Source organism: Centrocercus urophasianus, unplaced genomic scaffold (genome assembly GCF_019232065.1).
Source record: "Centrocercus urophasianus isolate 14NV4802_14NV808 unplaced genomic scaffold, USGS_Curo_1.0 seq_16, whole genome shotgun sequence".
In the NCBI taxonomy this organism is placed as follows: Eukaryota; Metazoa; Chordata; class Aves; order Galliformes; family Phasianidae; genus Centrocercus; species Centrocercus urophasianus.
Window position 1 is genome coordinate 25,283,912 of NW_024884711.1, and position 19,343 is coordinate 25,303,254.

Consider the following 19,343-nt stretch of genomic DNA (forward strand, 5'->3'; position numbering starts at 1 on the left):
TTACTGCGGCTGCTAGGGAAGGGTTATGGTGAAGTCAGAGGCAATGAAGATGGGTGCTCATCTAACAGGTGCTCCACTCCCTTTGTTCTGTGTATACACATATTCAAATCAGACAGGGCTGGGGACAGGATAGGGCCTGTTAACTCGTTGCTGATTTTCCTAGCAAATAAACCAGCAGGTGCTGGTCCCAGCTCCGACTTAGCACTGAGAAGAAGGTGGTGTTTGTATGGGACAGGATGCTTTCATGGAGCCCTCTAGCCAGCTTATTTTGTGACTTAAAGTGCCAAGTGTATTTTCTGCTTGTAGGTAAGGAATTGCATGTGTTATGTTTGAATGTCATTGTGGAAATTTGACTTGTTTTTATACTCCTAAATTTTAAGATATTTCTCTTGTATTGTCAGATACTTTATTTTAAGAAAGTAGCCTATAAGTTTTAATCAGATAAAATGTTTTATGGATGGAACTGAAAATTTTAGAAACTGACAAAAATTAAAGCTGCGCGTAATCTGTAAATAAAGCATTGGCATTATTACATATCTTTTTTCCTGTTTTGTTAAGCAGTATATGCATACTGCATTGTTTTTAACAAGTAAGACTTGACAGATTCTGAGACAAAGTTTGTATAGATGTTACACATCTCTTTAAAAATGCATTATGTTATTACAGTGTTTATAGGTTTTTCAGTTCACTATCATGCCTTGTATTTAACACCTAAAATTTGTTTATATTTTGATGAATTTTGTATTAAAATTAAATTAATCTTTCAGTCAACTGAAGTTGACTGAAGAAATATTACATTAACAGTAGAATTATTCAGCATTTGGTTGTAGATTCAGCATAAGTATACGTTTATCAGTACACTTGATAAAAAGCAGATTTCTGTGCTCTTTTACTGGAATATTCTCTGATCAAAGGTTAGATAAAGCTGTATTTCTACAAAGTCTTGTAATTTGTTTCTTATATACTTTATTGTTTTCAAAGATATCAACAGAGGGAATATATTGCAAATATGCTACATACTTTTCTGACAATTTTTCTTTTATCTTTTTCATGAACTTCATATACAGTCACTTAGTTTCCTTGATTTTGAGCTAAGTACTTTGTCAGCAGCTTTGGCTTCTTAGCCATAGCAGTTTTTAATGAAGATTATCAGACTTTAAAAATGAAATACCTGTCTGATAAGAACATGATGAATATTCAGTTCTTTATCTCCATTACAAGATTGTTGAACATTTCTGATTAAGATTCTAAAAGAGATATTGGCATGCACACGGAAGGCCATCATTGTTCACTAGAAAATCGCATCTTACAGTCTTACTCAGATAGAAACCTTTCCTAGTGTGAAAAATGCATAGCCTGCATTTTTATCATGACGAAAATCAGGTGTTTGGAGCATGACACAAAGAACACCAGAGGAATTGACCTCCAAGGGCAGAGTTAAGTCAAATAATGAAGCTTGGTAGAGCTTGTTCTTGGACAAAAATTCTGAACTTGGAAAGAATATGCCTTAATCCCTTCTGCTGCAAACGGTGGTAGAGGAATAGCAGATTCTTTAGTCCGTTTTATCTTTTTTTTTTTTTCCGAATTGACATATTTGCAGAAAGTTTGGAAACTATTGCCAGTGACATTGTATACAAGTTCAGGGGTTTTGGAGTGCCAAGGAGCTAAGTGATCAATCAAGTAAAATGTGACTGAGGGTCTGATTTCACTTCGATGAGGAGATGTGCATCTTAAATTCGGGGAATGATAAAACCTCAGTAAGAAGGTTTCAGTTTATGCAGTAAACTCAAAAGTTATGTCATAGTTTTTATTTAAACTAAAGCTGCAGCCCTTGTTTTATGTCAACAGTAATCCAGTTGTGCTTGCTAATACTGGTGGCAGCAAAGTGAGATGGAAGAAAACACAGATCACTGAGCTCCAAGTGGAGGTCATTTCTGTACCACCTATTGGTTTATGGGCAATGTACAAAAATAGTTTTCGGAATTCTGTGCTCTTTGAAAAATATCTATTGTTCTATTTAGAATGCTAAGGGATAAGTTTGAGTTGTATGGAATTTGTGCCTGATGAGAAAGAAGTACATTTTGTCACACTGGCTTCTTATATCCATAAATTAAGTCTACTATTCCAGAGCATAGAAGATTTGATCACTGTTAAAGCAGCAGTCACCCAGCACGGCTGCCATGAGCCCTTTGTCAGAGTGCCTTTCTCTAGTGTCGGCTTGGAGCCTCAGTGGCTCTCTGTGAAGCCGCCTCAGGAGACAGCAGCACCCGCCATCACCCAGAGCTGCTCTCCAATGGGCAGGAGTCCTCTGACTGGGAAAAAAATGGGGCTTCTTCCCTCACTTTCCCTCATCTTAGCTGAAAGAAATTCCTAACTGACCTCCCAATGTCTTTCCATGCTGTTGAATGGAGCCACTTTTTCCCACAAGTTTATTTACAGTTTCTCTTTCCTACACCCTTTTTTTTTTTTCAACTCAGAAGAAATTAAGTTATTTAGCCACCAGTTTCTTTTTCTTCTTCTGTGATGGCAACAGCAGTTGTTCTGATAGTCACTGTTATCCTTCTACTCACTAGACCTGCTTGGATTTTGATACTTTTCAGCACAGATCTGTAAGAAATATCAATTGTTATACATATTTTGCATTTACCACTGCTGCTTTTACTGGCTTCTTGTCGTACGACGCAATCATTTACTGACAGCTAGAGAAACTCCAAAATTGAGCACTGTCATGTGCAAGGAATGAGGAACAATATGGCCAGATCTTTTAATCAATCATTTACAGATTTCCCAGTATTTGTAGAGATTTCTTTTACTTTGTTTAAGGAAATTTAAAAATTGGAACGTGTTAGGTAGCTTATATAAAATTTACTTTCACCATTAAATATTTTGTGAAGGGCTTTACTGAGGAATTATTCTCTCAAGCGGAAGTTTGATTTGCATTGTAAGGTTTGCAGGAAGAAAACTCACTTCTCTTAAATATCAGAACAACTCATCTTCCATTAACAAGTCAGCTCGTCCCTAAGAGTCAAACAGCATTTCAAAAACTGCACAAGAACAACAGGCCACAAATACTTTAAGAAGTAGGGGAAGAGGTTTCTGTTTGATGTGCTTCAATTGCTTCAGGTTTTTTATCTAAAAAAGTTACGCATGCACTCACCATGCTCCTGTGCATCCTCCAGTTAACTATCTCTGTATCTTTTCTACCCTTTTCCTTCCTTTTTATCCCGTTCTCCTCCCATGTCAGCTGACTCCTTGCTGTTCTCCCCACACCAGTGTCCATGCAACCTGAAGTTCTCTGCCTGCTTCTTTTTCAGTTCCCAAGAAGTCGGGTATTTCTGTCAGGAGGTTAAACGTCTTTGCACACATCACCCCTATAGCATTCTGCCATGGGACTGCACCAAGCTGCTTCCCTTTTTAATTCCTCACTCTCGGCAATGCTGCAAGCCCTCCTGGTTGGCTTGTGTTGTTCAGTTGTATGAAGAGTGAGGCAAAATTATTCATATTTTTGGAGTTTGTCATTTTCATAAACCTGACTAGTTGCTAAATGAACAGAATATGACCAGAGATTCCTTAGCAAACTGGTGTAATGTTCTATAAATCTGCCTAAGGGTGACAAAAGAAAAAACAATTCTAAAGGAAGGGAAAGCCAGACTAGTTAAAGGGAGCCATTTTGCACCCTGAAGGCGCAGGATTCCTAGAAGACAGGATTCATCATGGGACTAGAGATCTGCTTTTGTATGTATCAACAGAAAACCTCAATTCTTCTTTTTCCTATGATCCAAATACATTTTTTTTGTAATATTATTATGTTTCTTGAAGTATTAAGTATTAAGTTATGTTTCTTGAATTTTGTCTGAAGCATAAGGTGCGTGTAATAATAACTATATCATTTCAAAGAGGGAAATTTGTGAAAGTGAGCCTTGTTAGATTTTTCAGATGGTTTCTCAGCGTAGCTGGAAAAGCAACATTAAGAAAATTCTCTCTGGATAAACACAAGAAAAGAAGTCCTAAATTTGAGCTTGTAGTCCAAGACTGTATAGACAATACGAGCTCTGCAACCTGAGAATATTTTAAAATGAAAATATTTTAAACATTAAAGTAAATTCACCTGTCCTCATTTTTGTCAAACTTTCAACAGTTTTTTATAACCAGGAATCAGAAATATCCTTTCAGGTTTGGCTTTTTATGTACTTTGACGCTGGGTATCTATAGCTAAATCCTATTCCAATAAAATCAACGAGCATTTCCCCATTTCTTACTTGAAATATGAAACATAATCATAAAAAAGTTTAAGCTTTAACTCCGAGAGTTTTTTCTTTGTGAGAGTTCCTCATTTCTGTTTTCCACTGTTCCCATTAGTGCTTTGGGTGTATTTGTTTGTTCCTTCATTTTTATGCAGGTATTTGTTCTGCCTTGAAGCTGACAGTACCATCTCATACTATCCATGGTATCGAGGGGCGACCACTCCAGCTCACTGTTGACTACAATTTCAACACTACAGCTTGTGAAATCCAGATAATTTGGCTGTTTGAGAAGCCTCGGAGTAATCCAAAATACCTGCTTGGCTCTGTAAACCAAACAGTAGTACCAGACTTGGAATATCAGCACAAGTTTACCCTCATACCACCTAATGCATCTTTGATGATCAATCCATTACGTATCAGTGATGAGGGCAATTATATTGTAAAAGTCAATGTTCGTGGGAATGGGACAGTAGCTGCCAGTGAAAAAATTCATGTAGCTGTTGATGGTAAGTTACTAAAATGTAACATCTTCAGTTTGAAAATAAAATTTACATAGCTCTGAAGTAATGGTTCTTGGAATCCAATTATAGTAGTGCATTATTTAATCGAACCATGCACAAATAAGTGCCAACAATTGAGTTATGTTATTTTCTACTGCTGGAGGGAATGCTACAGTATGTCACCTTTAAACAAATTTAAGTTGTTAACTAATATTTCTTGAACTTAAAAAAAAAAAAAACCACCTAAGGAGTTTCAAAACCATTGACTAATATGAGAAATGTAGGAAATAATGTTTCATAAGGCTCTGCTATGTTATCAGACAGGATGTATCAATTTTCAATGTACTGCAATTTATGGATTATATGGAGGGAGCCCTGACCCTGGTTAGACTGAATTAATTAAATGAAAGAGACATTAATGTGATACAGTTGTGGCTGCCATTTCACTCCCATGTCTATGCCAGGCAGTAGCCATCTCCATGACTTGGCCAGCAGTGAGTTTCAGTCACAGTGTCAGCCTCGCAGCACTACTGGGGAAATCCCTCACTGTGGGCAACATCACCCATTCCACTCTCTGCACTGCTGTGGCTGCAGGGTTTTGTTTATTAGACCAGAGTTGGAAGCAATGATATACCCAATCTCAGCCTCTGTCATATAACCAGTAATATAAACAGTCTAGCTTTATTTAAGTACTGGGAAAACTCTTACCAGATGAGAATACAGCCTTCTTTTTTTTATTCTTTAACCATATTTAATAAACACACTTTGAAATATGGATACTTTCCAGAGAGGAGGATGGCTACTATTTGTGTCATTTTGGCAGTGAAGACTGTAATGTACTAGCAGTCAATTTTATAACTCTTCATATCTCTTTTTTTTATAGTACCTGTCACACAGCCAATTGTGCACACTGAGCCATCTTCAGGGGTAGTGGAGTACGTGGGGAATATTACGTTAAAATGTACCGTGGGAAAAGGCACAAGGGTAGTTTACCAGTGGATGAAAAATGGAAAGCCTCTCCATGCTGGCCCTAATTATACTTTTTCATCAAACAATGCTACGCTTCTAATTGTTCCTGTTGCAAAAGAAGACGTTGGGAACTACAGCTGTTTGGTGTCCAACCCTGTCAGTGCAATGGAAAGTGAGAGAATTGCACCAACGATATATTGTGAGTACATGAAATATTCATAATTACTTTTGTGTAAATGATCTGGTTGAAAAGAGTGCCTCTGACTAAGGTAAAGAGACAGAAGACAGTTGAGCTAACATTATATGTGAGCTTGCGTTCAAAATAAGTTTGTAGCAGCTATAACTTATGATAGTGTAATACCAAGTTCTCTCAGTGTTACATTGTTGTGAAGATCAGTCTGAACTGCAGAATCCACATGTGAATTTCAGGTGTTCCACATGGGCATCTTCAAATATGGAGGAAGTGTGTGTCAGAGGAAAGCAATCAGAATTATATACAGAAAAATTTGATTAAAATAGAGACAGAAAAAGGTATCCAGAAGCTGAGTGGAGGAAGCATCAGGCTGATGGAGTGCTTCTCATGGTATTCCTCAAGATCATTTTGAGTCCAATCCTGTCTAATACTTTCATTACTGATATCAAAAGACTGGGAGTATGTCAATGAAGTTTACCTGTGGCAATAACCTGAGAGGTCTGAACAACAGAGTAATAGAATTGGTATGAACTCTGTTAAAAACTAAAAGGACATGCACTTGGAGAATAAAAAAATCATGAACTTCTGCTCATGGAGATTTGTATGGCAATAACCAAGGCAGTATATCTGCCTGATTGAGCTCATCAAAAGACATCTAACAGGCAGTGTCATTCAGGCATAAAAAAGATGAGATCACAAGTTGAATACTATATTCAGTACCTACACAACCCAGAGGAATAATCTGGAACTGTACAGAAACAAAACAAAATGGAATGGGGATCCTATCCATGAGAACAGGCCAGGAGAACTCAGTTTGGTTGCAGAAAACAGACTCTGAAAGGGGTGTTTGCTTTTCATATAAAGTGGGAAACACGAGGGAGCAAGATTTATGTAAAGATTTATGTTGACTGGAGAATAAACTGTAAGACAACCATATATTTTGACTGGAAATTAGATGTTTTCCAGTTGTTGGAGTAATGAGATTTTGCAAGAGCTGTGCGCATTGCTATTGCTAAGGGTTGACAACTGTATGAATGGCATTCATGCGGTGTTGGATTACTGTAGCAGAAGCCTGAATTCAGTGGTATCAGATGTTCCTTCCAGGCCTATGTTCCCAAGGATTCATTCATGTCATTTTAAGATCATATGCTTACAAAATACAGGTTTTTAGGTTTTGGTTCATTTATTATTTTGTTGTTGTTTACTGCTGATTTACATGGGTCCTCCAGTAAGTAGTGCTGAGAAAACTGTAATAGTTTAATGTAAGTGAAATGAGATTTTTAGGAAAGTAAGATAATGCAGAAGCCAAGAAAGAGTGCCCATCCTCTATCTAGTTTGAAACTTTCTGTTTCAGATAATGAGTGATTTGTGTGCCTCAACCCTTTTTTTAGCTGTATTGGCTTAATAAAAGAAATTGTTTCTCTGCAAATATACCTTTTTTGTTCAGTACACCTAATCTCTGTGAAAAATAGCTTTTCAACAAGCTAATTTAGACTAGAGGTGTGAGGATGAGAAAACTGTCAAGCTAGGGATTCCTGTTCTGAAGATCTAATAACTCAATGTCATGATCCTGTCAATACTCAACTGCTTAATTTATGGATATGAATAATGCTTTCAGTCAAAAGTTGCCATTGAAGTGTCTGTGTCTATGAGTAACATCAGGATCTAGGTTAAACCAGTAATATCACAGATAGGCTGTAATAGGCCATGATGAGCAGGTTATGATGGGTATGCCAAGCCTCACGTTTGGCTCATATCATTGCCTGCAGGACACTGCTATGAAATATATTTAAGGGTTTGTGCTGGTGCTCTTTTAAGGTTTGCTTAATGATCTCTAAGCAAGTTGGTAACTTTATATTTAGCTAAAAGTAAAGACCATTACTGATTTTTGAAGCGGTAAAAGGATGTGCAAAAGCACCTGAGGAACTTAGTGAAAATGTAAACTCAGTTCATGAATGTAAACTGAGTTAGAGGACACAAAAGGCTTGGCTTAATCAACATTCAGCAAATCTTAGAAAAGGCACTTTCATTTTTTCCTTACCCCTCCTGCAATGTCAGCTCCCATAGCCTCCAACAGCTGTGTGACCTTGCCAGGCTTCAGTCCTTGCATCCTTCAGAGTCAAAGTGCCTTTCTCAGGGATCTGAAGATCAGGTCAGGACCCACCACCATCAGCCCTGTTCAGGTATAACCTGTTCCTCATTGGCACAGCGTGGATGGCATGGTGCAAGGAGTGGAGCTGGATTCCTGCTGCATGCTCCTGCTTCTCCCACCATGTAACCTGGTAGTGGGGCAGACAGCCCATGCCCTCTGCCCAGCCTCACCACACTACCAGCTACACCTTTCACTCGGCCTTCTCCATCTTTCCTCTAAGGTTATGCATTCTGCCACTTACTTATTTATAATTATAACTTGGAAGAATCAGATGGGAGTTATCTTGTATCTAAAGTATGTGTGAGGGGGTGTCCCTACATTGCCCAGAATGGTGAAGGCTAGCAAGGACGTTGTTAGGAGACAACTCATCTCTTAGGAGCACCTGTCAGTCTCTCTTAGGAGAACTGACAGCACTGCAGACACAAAGATGAAGGAGCTGCCCCAGAGAGTCCTTAATGGTGTAGATATGAACTGTTTCTACTCATTGTGGACAGAGAAATCATGATAAAACATTCTACAAGGAAATAACCAGCACTGATGGAGTTTTATCATCATCATTATAATGACATTAATCTCATTCTTCTCTCAAGGTAGCACATTTTTAATATCTGCTTTAATGTCTGTTTTTCTCACTTTCATGAGCTAGGAGAGGGCCTTACACAGATTTCTCTACAAAGAATACCTACCTTAAAACATGGGGAAGCTGCAGCCAGCACAGCTTGACAGCTCTCTTATGATGCAACAAAGTCAAACCAGATTAGAAAAATACCTTTCATTGTTGCTACCATTCTGACTGCTATGTTTGGTATTGGGATTTCTGACTTGCTGCTTGCAAAATTGGCTCTGGAGCATTTACTGCACTGATGGGTGCCTGGAACACTTGCACTGACAGGATGTGTTCCCCTTAGCCTTATTTCTTGCACTGTTCTCCCTTCTCCCTCATTCAACCATACGTATTTTCCCATAAATTTGAAAAATCATTCCAAGCTCCAAAATGAAAACTTATTTTCAATCCATTGCTGAGCAGCACTTGAAAACATTAGTTACTTCAGTGTTCAATTTCTGAAATGTTTTGTTACCTTATGATTTTGATACACTAAAATATCTCCAATTCAATTTTTTCTCATGTATGGAAATATTATTACATGCATTTTAGAATGGACTTTTCATTTCATCAGAATTGGTCATTTATATTATGTATAACTTAAAATATGGGAAAAATATTAATAGAAAACAATTCAGTACTGAAGGACTACAGTGCTTACATTACTATCCATATTCCATATTCCATATTCCATATTCAAATTTGTGATGGGAGTTGGGATTCTTACCTCCTGAGCTATACCAGTCCCATAACTCAGTGCAGCCTCTGCTTACTGAGGTGTCAGGTCTTCCAGCAAGCAGTTGTCAATACAACTGGCCCCAGGATCCCCATCTGCCATATGTCATTGCTGCGGGGGAGCTCCTGTAAGTGATAAAAGAAAGGTCACTCACAGTAAATACCTGCCATCTGCTTAGAAACTACAGCAGTCTCATGGAGATAGGAGCAATTGGAAATATTCCCACAGAGCTGTAAATTGTTACCAAGAACAGGTGATTTATTATTTTACAAGTCATTTAGTTAACTGGCCTCACTGAGACAAGAGGCTTATTACTGTTGAGAACAATATGGGGAGGGAGTAGAACTGGGTGATCCATGAAGGAAGGTGTTCCACTTTTTTACTGAGAATCAAAAGTGCTTTTTGTTCTTCATCATTTCTCACTAATATTGTCCCCCTTCTCCACTAGCTGTGATGATAATGCAGCATAGAACATTGCTATTGCAGAAGCATGAAGCAGAAATAAATTATTTCAGGAGTGGGAGAAACTGCTGTCATGGAGGCTGCAACAGTGCATCACAGTGCAGTGATGGAGTTGAATGTAATAGATTGTGGGATTTCCTTCCTTCGGATTTCCAGTAGCCAGAAAATATTTAATTTCAGAGAGGAAGGTGCTGATTATCTGCTTTTTGGAATCACACTTGAAGCTGTGGGTACTCCTTTGCTACCTGGTGCGTGGGGATCAGTGATGTATGCACAGTCCAGGGGAGACAACAGGCTGAGCCAGAGCGTGCAGAAGGGTTATCTGATGGTACCTTCATCAGGGATGGACTTCACCAAGGAATGTTGCTTTTCAGACATAGCCAAGATTTGGCTATTTTATAAGAAAACCTTTCTTTGTTTTATGTTTTTCTTGGTTTTTTGTTTTCCAACAGCCAGTATGTGGTGATTTTATCATTGTTTCTTTTGATTTGTAGCTTTCGTACTGAAGTGCGGTCACTGTTAGTGCTGACTATGCACACTGCACAGTTAGGGCACTGATACAAAAACAGAACTCAATTCTGATCCTTTTTTGGCAAATCTCCTGTTATAATGAGGGAGCGAAGAGATCTGTCAGCTGGTTTACATCTGCCAAAGATTATATTATCAGTGAAAATAAAAGCTAGTATCAGAAAGAAGAGTTGGGTAAGAGGAATGGCCTTTCATAGCACCTGGTGTTGTATAGGCTCTGCACGTACAGAATTCTTCATGTGGGGTGCAGATAGTTAAGCTGATGCAGTGGTGACAGCTTTGCAGTTTCCAGAAGCATTTATCATATTTACGACTCATGTTAAGGAACCCATGAGCAAGAAGCTCTGCATCTAAGACTGCAGATTTCTAGAAACATCTTGATTCTTCCCCATGGCACCTGTGACATGAATCCACATCACTCAATAAAATGTTAGACAGATGCTGAGTCTTAAAATGAGACTGAGAAAAGCATATCACTAAAACAGAAACATAGAAAATAGGAAGCGTGACAACTGTAAGTTGTGAAATATGCACATTTGGCTAAAAATGGACTCAACTGAGTGTGGCAGTCTCCATTTTCTATCCTAAACTTTCACAAATAGAGAAAGAAAAACAATGAAGCACACAGGAAACAGCTTGCATGCAGCTTGTTTAAGAGCTCTTCAAGCCTCATAAAACAAGGTGGACAATCAATAGAAGCATACACATTACAAGGAAAACTAATGTCAGCCTGAATTTCCTGATAAGAAATAGTCATTAACAAGCCAGTGTTCCTCTTTGTACAGAAGCACATTGCAAGTTCAAAACCAGCTATGTGGTTTTAATGCTTACAGACAACCGTAGGAAGATGGAAATATTACTCGATCACATTAAAATTGGCATAATATTGAGTTATCTGTCTTCTTGTAATGCCATTTTGGAGTCACTTGACAGCAGCTTTACTGAAATCCAAGGATCTCCCCAAAGAGAAGTCACCTGTTCATCCATCGTTTCTTTTGGTTTCTTTCAGCATCTGTCAGTAATAGATCTGTACATTTTTGACTGTGCATGTAAATCCCAGGGAATTATTAATATTAAAATAATGAGTTCTCTAATTGGAAAAAAAAATTATTCTTTACATCATTTTTTTACAATCAGGTCCTTGTAAAAATAGATTTTAACGTGGAAAGACAGGAGAAAAAAAAAACAGGATCTGAAATGATCAACTAAACATAGCATAGGAAATACTCATCATATTTAAATATATTATTTCCCTTCCCATTTTCATATGAAGGTTGCTCTAGAAATTGCAGCCCAATTTTCTCAGTAATGAACACGACTACTGGACAATATGTTTCTCTTCTAATTATGTTCAGAAACCTGGCACAAGGACTTCCTCTTGATAGAAACCTGGATGTTGAAGTTGAAATGTACTAAAAGAGGGGAAGGTTGAAGTTTATTTTAGCAGTCACTTATTGAAGTTATCTAAGGCACACCCCATTCTAAAGTATACCTCTAGAATAGTTGTGCCAATTATTATTGTACTGCTAAGTATTACACTGACTATTTATGTATTTCAGAGCTTTATTTTCTTCTGAATATGAAGATAAATGACTTACACCAATACGTTTGGCATTTTAGTAGAAAAGGTCAAATATACCCCAGAAGATCTGCTTCTTTACTTCACAACTTTTCCAAGTGTGTTCAATCTCCACTGTTTTTACAGTACTGAGCACTACATAGACCCATGCTGTTTCCCTAAGCAGCGATTAGATCAGTATTAAGCAGGTGTAGTCTAGTCTGAGATCAAAGATCAGATGATTGAACTGAAAGCCTTTTAATTGAAATAATTGAATCTAATGGCAGCCATTCTAAAGGCTAGTCCAGTTTAAGGAATCTAAGTGCTTTTATGTAAAATTTAAATACGTACTCTGATTTTAATTTTTCCATTATGTTTTGGTTTTATATTTTTCAATGCAGATGGACCTTATGGACTCCGAGTCAAATCAGACAAAGGTCTGAAGGTAGGAGCGGTGTTTACCGTCAGCGTAGGGGAAGCTGTACTGTTCGACTGCTCAGCTGATTCAAACCCACCAAACACTTACTCGTGGATTCAAAGGGCTGACAATACCACTCATGTAATCCAATATGGACCCCACCTGGAAGTTATGTCTGATACGGTGGCTCAGAAGACGAGAGATTACATGTGCCGCGCTTTCAACAACATGACTGGAAAACGAGATGAGACTCACTTCACAGTGATCATTACCTCTGCAGGTAAGAACATTGATTCCTGGCTGTAACTATAGCTTCTGAGCTGATTGTCAGCCCAGGAAAAGGAAATTATTCTTAGAGAGAGAACATACGTATGAAGTCTTGCTAATAATGTACTAAGTGGGATTTTGGCCATTGTGGAGACTGAGGTATTACTTGCAGTGTGTCACAGCTTTAAATGAGACCCACCAAGATATCAGTGTTTTGTAGGAGTTTGACAGTAAAATATATTCAGCCATTCGGAGCTTTATGGAATGAGAAAATGTAGAAACCTTTTGGATGCCAGGACAAGCCCTTCCTCCCAAGGGCAGATTTGGTCCAAAGCTCACTGTCTCATTCTCTGCCATTCAGGAGCTAAGAGGGATCAGTGCATGGGAGAATCTCAAGCATACACCACTGACTGGAGTAAGCAGCCACAGACTCCCTATGTGATTAGGTATTATAAGAGCCCTAGTTTACTGTAGGATGATAATGCAAGCTGTGATGATGAATGAATAATTTTATTACAATCTGCTTGTAAAAATTATTTTGCTTTCATATTTAAGAATCTGTGAATTAGCTACCAGGTTTTACTAAACATCTCCTGTATTTCCTATACTTTATAACCTCTGTTCCTGCATCAGATTGCATTAAACAGCAATAAGGCACTTTTCCAGGAAACGTCTAGAAGCACACAGCTATAAACAATATACTGAGAAACTCTGATATCCCTTATTAATAAGGATCTTTTTTTCAGATAAGGACTGTATAAAGTTAATGTTCAAAGAGATGCAATCAATTGCCTGTTAGAAAATTTAACAAAGCAACTTAACTTGTGCAGAACAAATTGCTCAGCCATTTATTAGTAAGGTAAACAAGGGAGGCAGATTGTCCATTGTTCTGGCTGATATATAATCATCACAAACCTATGGAGTTCAATATGCTGAAAGGAAGTCAGGTTGCAATTTTGCAATGATAATGCTGCACTTTAAAGATTGAGTTAGAGGAGAAAGAAAAGGCAAACAGCGCTATGTGTCATTAGAAATGACTGACATTTCTCCAGAAGTTCATGTCAGCTACAATATGAATGAGTATATTCATCAGTAAGAATTAAGAAATTCATCCAAGTTCTCCTTCCAAAGTCCAAAAAGAAAAAAATCCAGAGCTTCATGTTTAGTCCCTTTTCAAAACACATACTTCCTAATTAAAAATATTTTACCTAAATAAAACTTCTCCAAAAAGTCAGTTTCCCTCCTCTACGGCCATTTCTTCTTGGTATTCATTCAGATAGCACTAAATCCAGACGTTGAGCCAACACACTGCAAGGCAGCACTAGTTGAACCTAAGTGGTGTGAATTCACCCACCAGACTAAACCTCAGTGATACTGCCCAGGCTACATTCTGCTTAGAAATTAACACAATTTGTATAGAATTAAACATAATAAACAAAGACTATAAATATTCTTGCACATCCCTTCTATCTCTCTTGATAATCCTGGATAAGGGACCAACTTGTGCCTTTCAAAATACTGGTGATGTCTCTTGCACATTGAACAACCTGAAGAGTGGAAAGTTATCGGTTGTCATAAAGCATTCGGTCTGCACTGGTTTTTTCTTTTCCCCAAAAAGGCATTCTCAGTTTTCATGTGATGATTTTCAATCTAGGAATTGCTTGCTCTCTGTAATTGTAATTCCTTAGTAGCAATCCAGAAAAGAAAAAAGAAAAGAAAAAAACAAAACAAAACAAAAACAAAAACAAACCAAAAAACTTGAAAAGCTTGGGTATATGTTTGTAATACAAGAGACTGTCCAATGTGGTTTCCACAATGTTACTGCTTGTATACGACCATCTTTGTGATATTTGCACTTTGTGATATATTTCATTTTAGTTATTAAGTAAGAGCACAACCCAAGAGACAAACAGAGTTGTGCTGGTGACCAGCGAATTGTCCTTTCATGCATGGAATAGGAAATACACACAATACTAGGACCGCAAGTTAGATAGAAAGGGCTGGCTCCAGCCATTTGGGAAGGCCTAACAGCCTGCAGGTAGAGGAAGAAGAACTTGTTCTGTGGGCAGTATGCTATGAACAGGAATTGTGCTAATCCACCTTAGAGATGGATCCTAGAGATGAGGAAGCTTGTTGCCTTCTGTTTGCTGCCATGCCAGAAGAGAAAATCTACCCTGCCATCTAGCTAACTGTGGGCTACCGTATGAAGAATTAACTTACAACGCAGCAGGGAGCCATGTGTATGGGAGTGTGTATGTGAGATCTCCACAGCCATGCTGAAAACAAATACACCATGAGCTTTCTTACGTCACATTTTCTCAGCAACTCCTTCCCATCTAGACTCAAGCTGCAAACATGGGAACTCCCAAGCTTTCTGTTGAGAAAAAAATTGCAGAGCCAACCAACCTGAGGGCCATCTCACACTGGCATGCAGGAGCAAAGCTCTACTGGAAACCACACTGGGTTCATGAGTGGCTGTGGGCCCAGTGCCATGGCTGGAACAAGAAGGGCACCTCTTCTGTTTGAGCAGTGAGTCTTCTGGTGCTCATAGCTTCTTGAGAAATATTTTGTGCCTGGGAAAAGAAAAAACAGTTTCTAAATAAAACCTATTTCATCTGCCTCAAGAATCAATTAATGTAGTTCCTCCAGCACCAACACATCAATAAGGGAAATAAATGAAATAATGGGGAAACCATGATTGTCAACTGACCTTTGACTGTAAATATGCAAGTGATGTATTCAACCTTAATTTAACCCATCAGTACCATCCAGACAATGAAAGCATTTGCTCAAGTTGCTGTCTTGGAACAATTCTAAAGAGTTTGCTTTAGGGTGATTTATAAAAATGCATATATCAGTGTGATAATAGCACTTTATCCAGAACAGGAGACTAAATACAGTACTCATCTTTTTTTGACACAGGACTGGAAAAATTGGCTCAGAAAGGAAAATCTTTGTCATCTCTTGCAGTAATAACTGGAATTTCATTATTTTTGATCCTAGTTATGAGTTTTCTATTCATATGGAAAAGATATAAGCCACTTAAAGGTATGTAAAAGTTAAGCACACTCCAGCTATTCTTTTGGAACATTAGAAGATAAAGAATGATTTTTCTTTTTTCTGCTCTTTTCAGTGATACAACAGAAGCTGCAGAGAAGGTACAAAAATAAAGCATTCTTACATTTTGAAGTCCTTTCCACTATGAGAATTGAATTTTATCATACTAACTTTCTTCCCTTATCTTTTGATACCAAACTGAAAAATGTGTTTATGTTTTCTAGGCCAGAGGCTGACTACAGAAAGGCACAGACATTTTCAGGTAATGCTAATGGAAGAAATGTGAGCATAAGGTCAAATTTCATTCTTGCAAAAAATTGGCATCTCTAAATGCAAAGTAAAAGGATAGGAAGTGGTTTTAACTGGAGTTAGAAACTTCTATGCCATCTCTCTTAAGATAAAACTTGAAGGACTACATGTCAGTGTAGGTTTGACTCCTGTTTAGAGTTTATGATATACTTTGTATCCTGCTATCTTGAGCTCAAGCTGTTAAACTAGGTTAGAACCACTTGTGTGCCCACTTTTCTCTCCAGTACGTAATGTGTGTTATGAGTAATGGCCCAAGAGACGAGAGTCAAAAGATCTGCTAGAGAGGGGTGAGTTAATGAGGGTGGACAGAGACCCACCCCAACTACTACAAATTGCAGCTGAAGTCCCACATGCAACTTGTCAAGTGGCTTAACAATCATGTTCACTTATCATGTTCTATTTTTTTTAATCAGCTAGATTATAGAAGATTCAGGTGGAACTGTCTCACACTACAGTGAAGATATGCTGAGCTTGTGCTGGGCTTCTTGTCTGTGGGAAATGAAAACAGATGGATCTGTTTAGACTTCCAGTAAAGTCAGTTCCAATGGCTCTTGCAGAGTTGCTGCTGAGGTTAACCAGAAGCTCTGCACTTGGTTCCAGGCACTGTACATCCCCAATCTGTAGAGAGGCAGCTTCTCTGCCTCACTCCAGGCCAGCTCAGTGATTTAAAGTGATTTAAAGTAGATCAAACAACCAATATTCACATTTATTTTCCTTTATTAGAGAAATGTGGTTTCTCATCCGTACTTAAACTTTTTCAATTTCGTATTACATCTTGATATGTTTTTCATATTTGTTTGTTTTAACTTTAGGACATGAAAGTGCTTTGGATGATTTTGGGATATATGAATTTGTGGCTATTCCTGATCATGGCAGCAGTTCCAGGGTATGTGATTTTACATCACAGTGATGGTTTCCTTTCTGTTTCTGTGAATACCTGCACTCTGGTCGTTTTGTCTGCTTGCTCTTGCTTTTCACAGATGTTTCATCACACCATATTCATCACTGTTGTTTATGTAGTATTTGTTCTTTCTTTACTGTGTTACTAGTTCAGTACTGGCACAGTGCAGTAGGGAACTTATCAAACTCTAAAGGGAACAATCTCAATCCAGATACCCCACATTAAAAAAATAAGAGTAGTGTTAGGTAGATGGGTAACACCAAACCACTCACTGCCCTACAAGCAAATTAATTACTGCAATGACATTTTCTTCTTTATTGCTGTTCATACAACATACAACTTTGGCAGTTCAGAAAAGCTACAGGGGGTATTTAAAGTATTGTCTGTAAAAATAAATGTCAGCTATAACATGTGATGTCAGATGATGAATACAAACAAGAAATTGGCCCACAGAAGATCAGACCCTAAATCATCCCAGTCACAAGCATCCTGTCATCCCTAGGGCTGACCATACCACAAATTCACATCATTATTAGGTATCCTGCAGAATTAGGGCATTGGTCAGGGAGAAGGGGTGACCAGAAAAGAGTGGATATGCAATGAAATTCATTCTAATCTCCAGCACCATTTCAAGAAACAGCTGTTCAGAACTGTGGCACGCCGATAGAGTCAGGATTTGATTTTACATTCATTTTAATTCGCAGAAAATGGAAAAGTAAAAAAACAGAAATGATAAAAAACTGGAATTTGGGCATAGGCAGAAAAACAATGGAAAGTCCTGATGGATTTGGAGTCTAGATGCTCTGATGACATAAGAACTGATTCATATATGTAACATATTAAAAAAATTCATTATTACTACTTTAATGGGAATTTCTCACAGTTCTCTCACTCTGATGGGAGTTTTGTCCTGAGCTCTTTCCCTGACTATTTTCTGCTTTTTCAATCTTTATTCACTTACTTATCTCTTTGATTATTGGCTGTTCCTTCCTTGACATGTGGTACAGTAATATAAAGTAGTTGCTGTATTAAATGCAAAAGGTACATCCTAAATCTTCTTAGATTCAAATTGATTTTAAATTATTACTTGTATTACTATAATGTGACAAAAACTTGCAGAACAAAATGTGAACAAATAGGGATGAACTTCTGCATCTGTGCCCAAAGTGTTGACGGAGAAGAGCATTGTTAAAAAAAAAAAATGATAAGTTACATTATCAATTTTATTTCTGTGGAACTTTTATCAATTTGTACTTACAGCAGAAACACTCTTTGCTACTTTTAGGTTTCAAGTCAGCCTGTTCAAAGCTCTGACATTGCGCCAGGCCAGGACGTACTTAGTACAGTTTATGAAGTCATTCAGCATATTCCCAATCAGCAGCAGCAGGACCATCAACAGTAAGTTATAACCTGTATGCACACATGTGGTAGCTCAAAGACAAGGACTTCCGTGTGCAACTGAGACTGAACAATTCACACATTGATGGCTGGTGTTGATTCCAGTGAGAGGGTGAAAGCAGCAAAAAAATGCAAGATACATCATTCCTTCCCTGGTCTGTGTACAATCCCCCACCTTCACGACTCTAGCCTGAAATTTTATCATGCCACCTTTGTCTAAGTGTGAAGAGAGAGAGTTAAGATCTTCAAACACCATTTCAAAGGAAAATTCCCAAGTGCTGTAAGAGTTTCACAGCACTGAGTTCTGAGCAATTCCCAGTCAGCAGGTTAAATCTTCAGACAAAGACCTGTCAGCCATGTTCCAAAAAAAGTTGGGGGTTTTCTTCAGTGTTGAAACTGCTCAATTGATGACCAAAGACTGCTTGCAATGGTCACAGAAATACTAACAGGCAGTGCTTCGTTATCTGAGTAGCCGATGTCTTAATTTGGGTCTTAATTAATAATTTAGAGCGAAAGAAGTAATGTTCTGCAGTACTCTGGCTGGTACTCCTGGTTTTGTTCACCTTCTTTGTAGTACCTCTTGGCATAAGAATAGCGAACGCACTGTAAAGTTTTTGTCATGGCTGTATAGCTGCCATAAATCTACTCTGAATTTTGGCTGTCTCCCTTGCGAATTAACAATAGCTCACAAGACTTTATTTGTTAACAACCCTATTTTATCACATTTTCCATGTTTTTACTATCTGTTCAGTTTTTCTTGATGGTTGAAAAGAAAAGCACATATTCTTCAAATATACTAAGCAGTTGGCTGAGTATGTGACAACATTAGTGTTCAGTATTTACATTACTAGACATTACAGGTTACAATTGCATCTGTGCATCTAAATTATGTATTTGTAACCATGATTATAAAAGAAAGCTGACTGGTGACAAGCAAATAATGAATTACTGATGACACTTTTGTATCAATCAGATTTTTTAAATCAGGTGTAAAAATAGCAATCATAAAGTACATTTTTTTCTTAATTGTATGTCTCCCATCTCAAC

General features: G+C 37.9%; 1 protein-coding gene across 1 annotated transcript; it reads left to right on the forward strand.

The window, feature by feature from the left end:
• The first annotated feature begins 102 nt into the window (after window positions 1-102).
• On the forward strand, window positions 103-18,300 carry HEPACAM2 (HEPACAM family member 2). Its single transcript, XM_042817412.1, is given in 10 exon segments — window positions 103-250; window positions 252-306; window positions 4,400-4,750; window positions 5,628-5,912; window positions 12,348-12,644; window positions 15,554-15,679; window positions 15,765-15,789; window positions 15,913-15,950; window positions 16,810-16,883; window positions 18,184-18,300. Coding segments are annotated over 10 exon segments (1,392 nt in total). The 5' UTR covers window positions 103-226.
• Window positions 18,301-19,343: the final 1,043 nt, after the last annotated feature.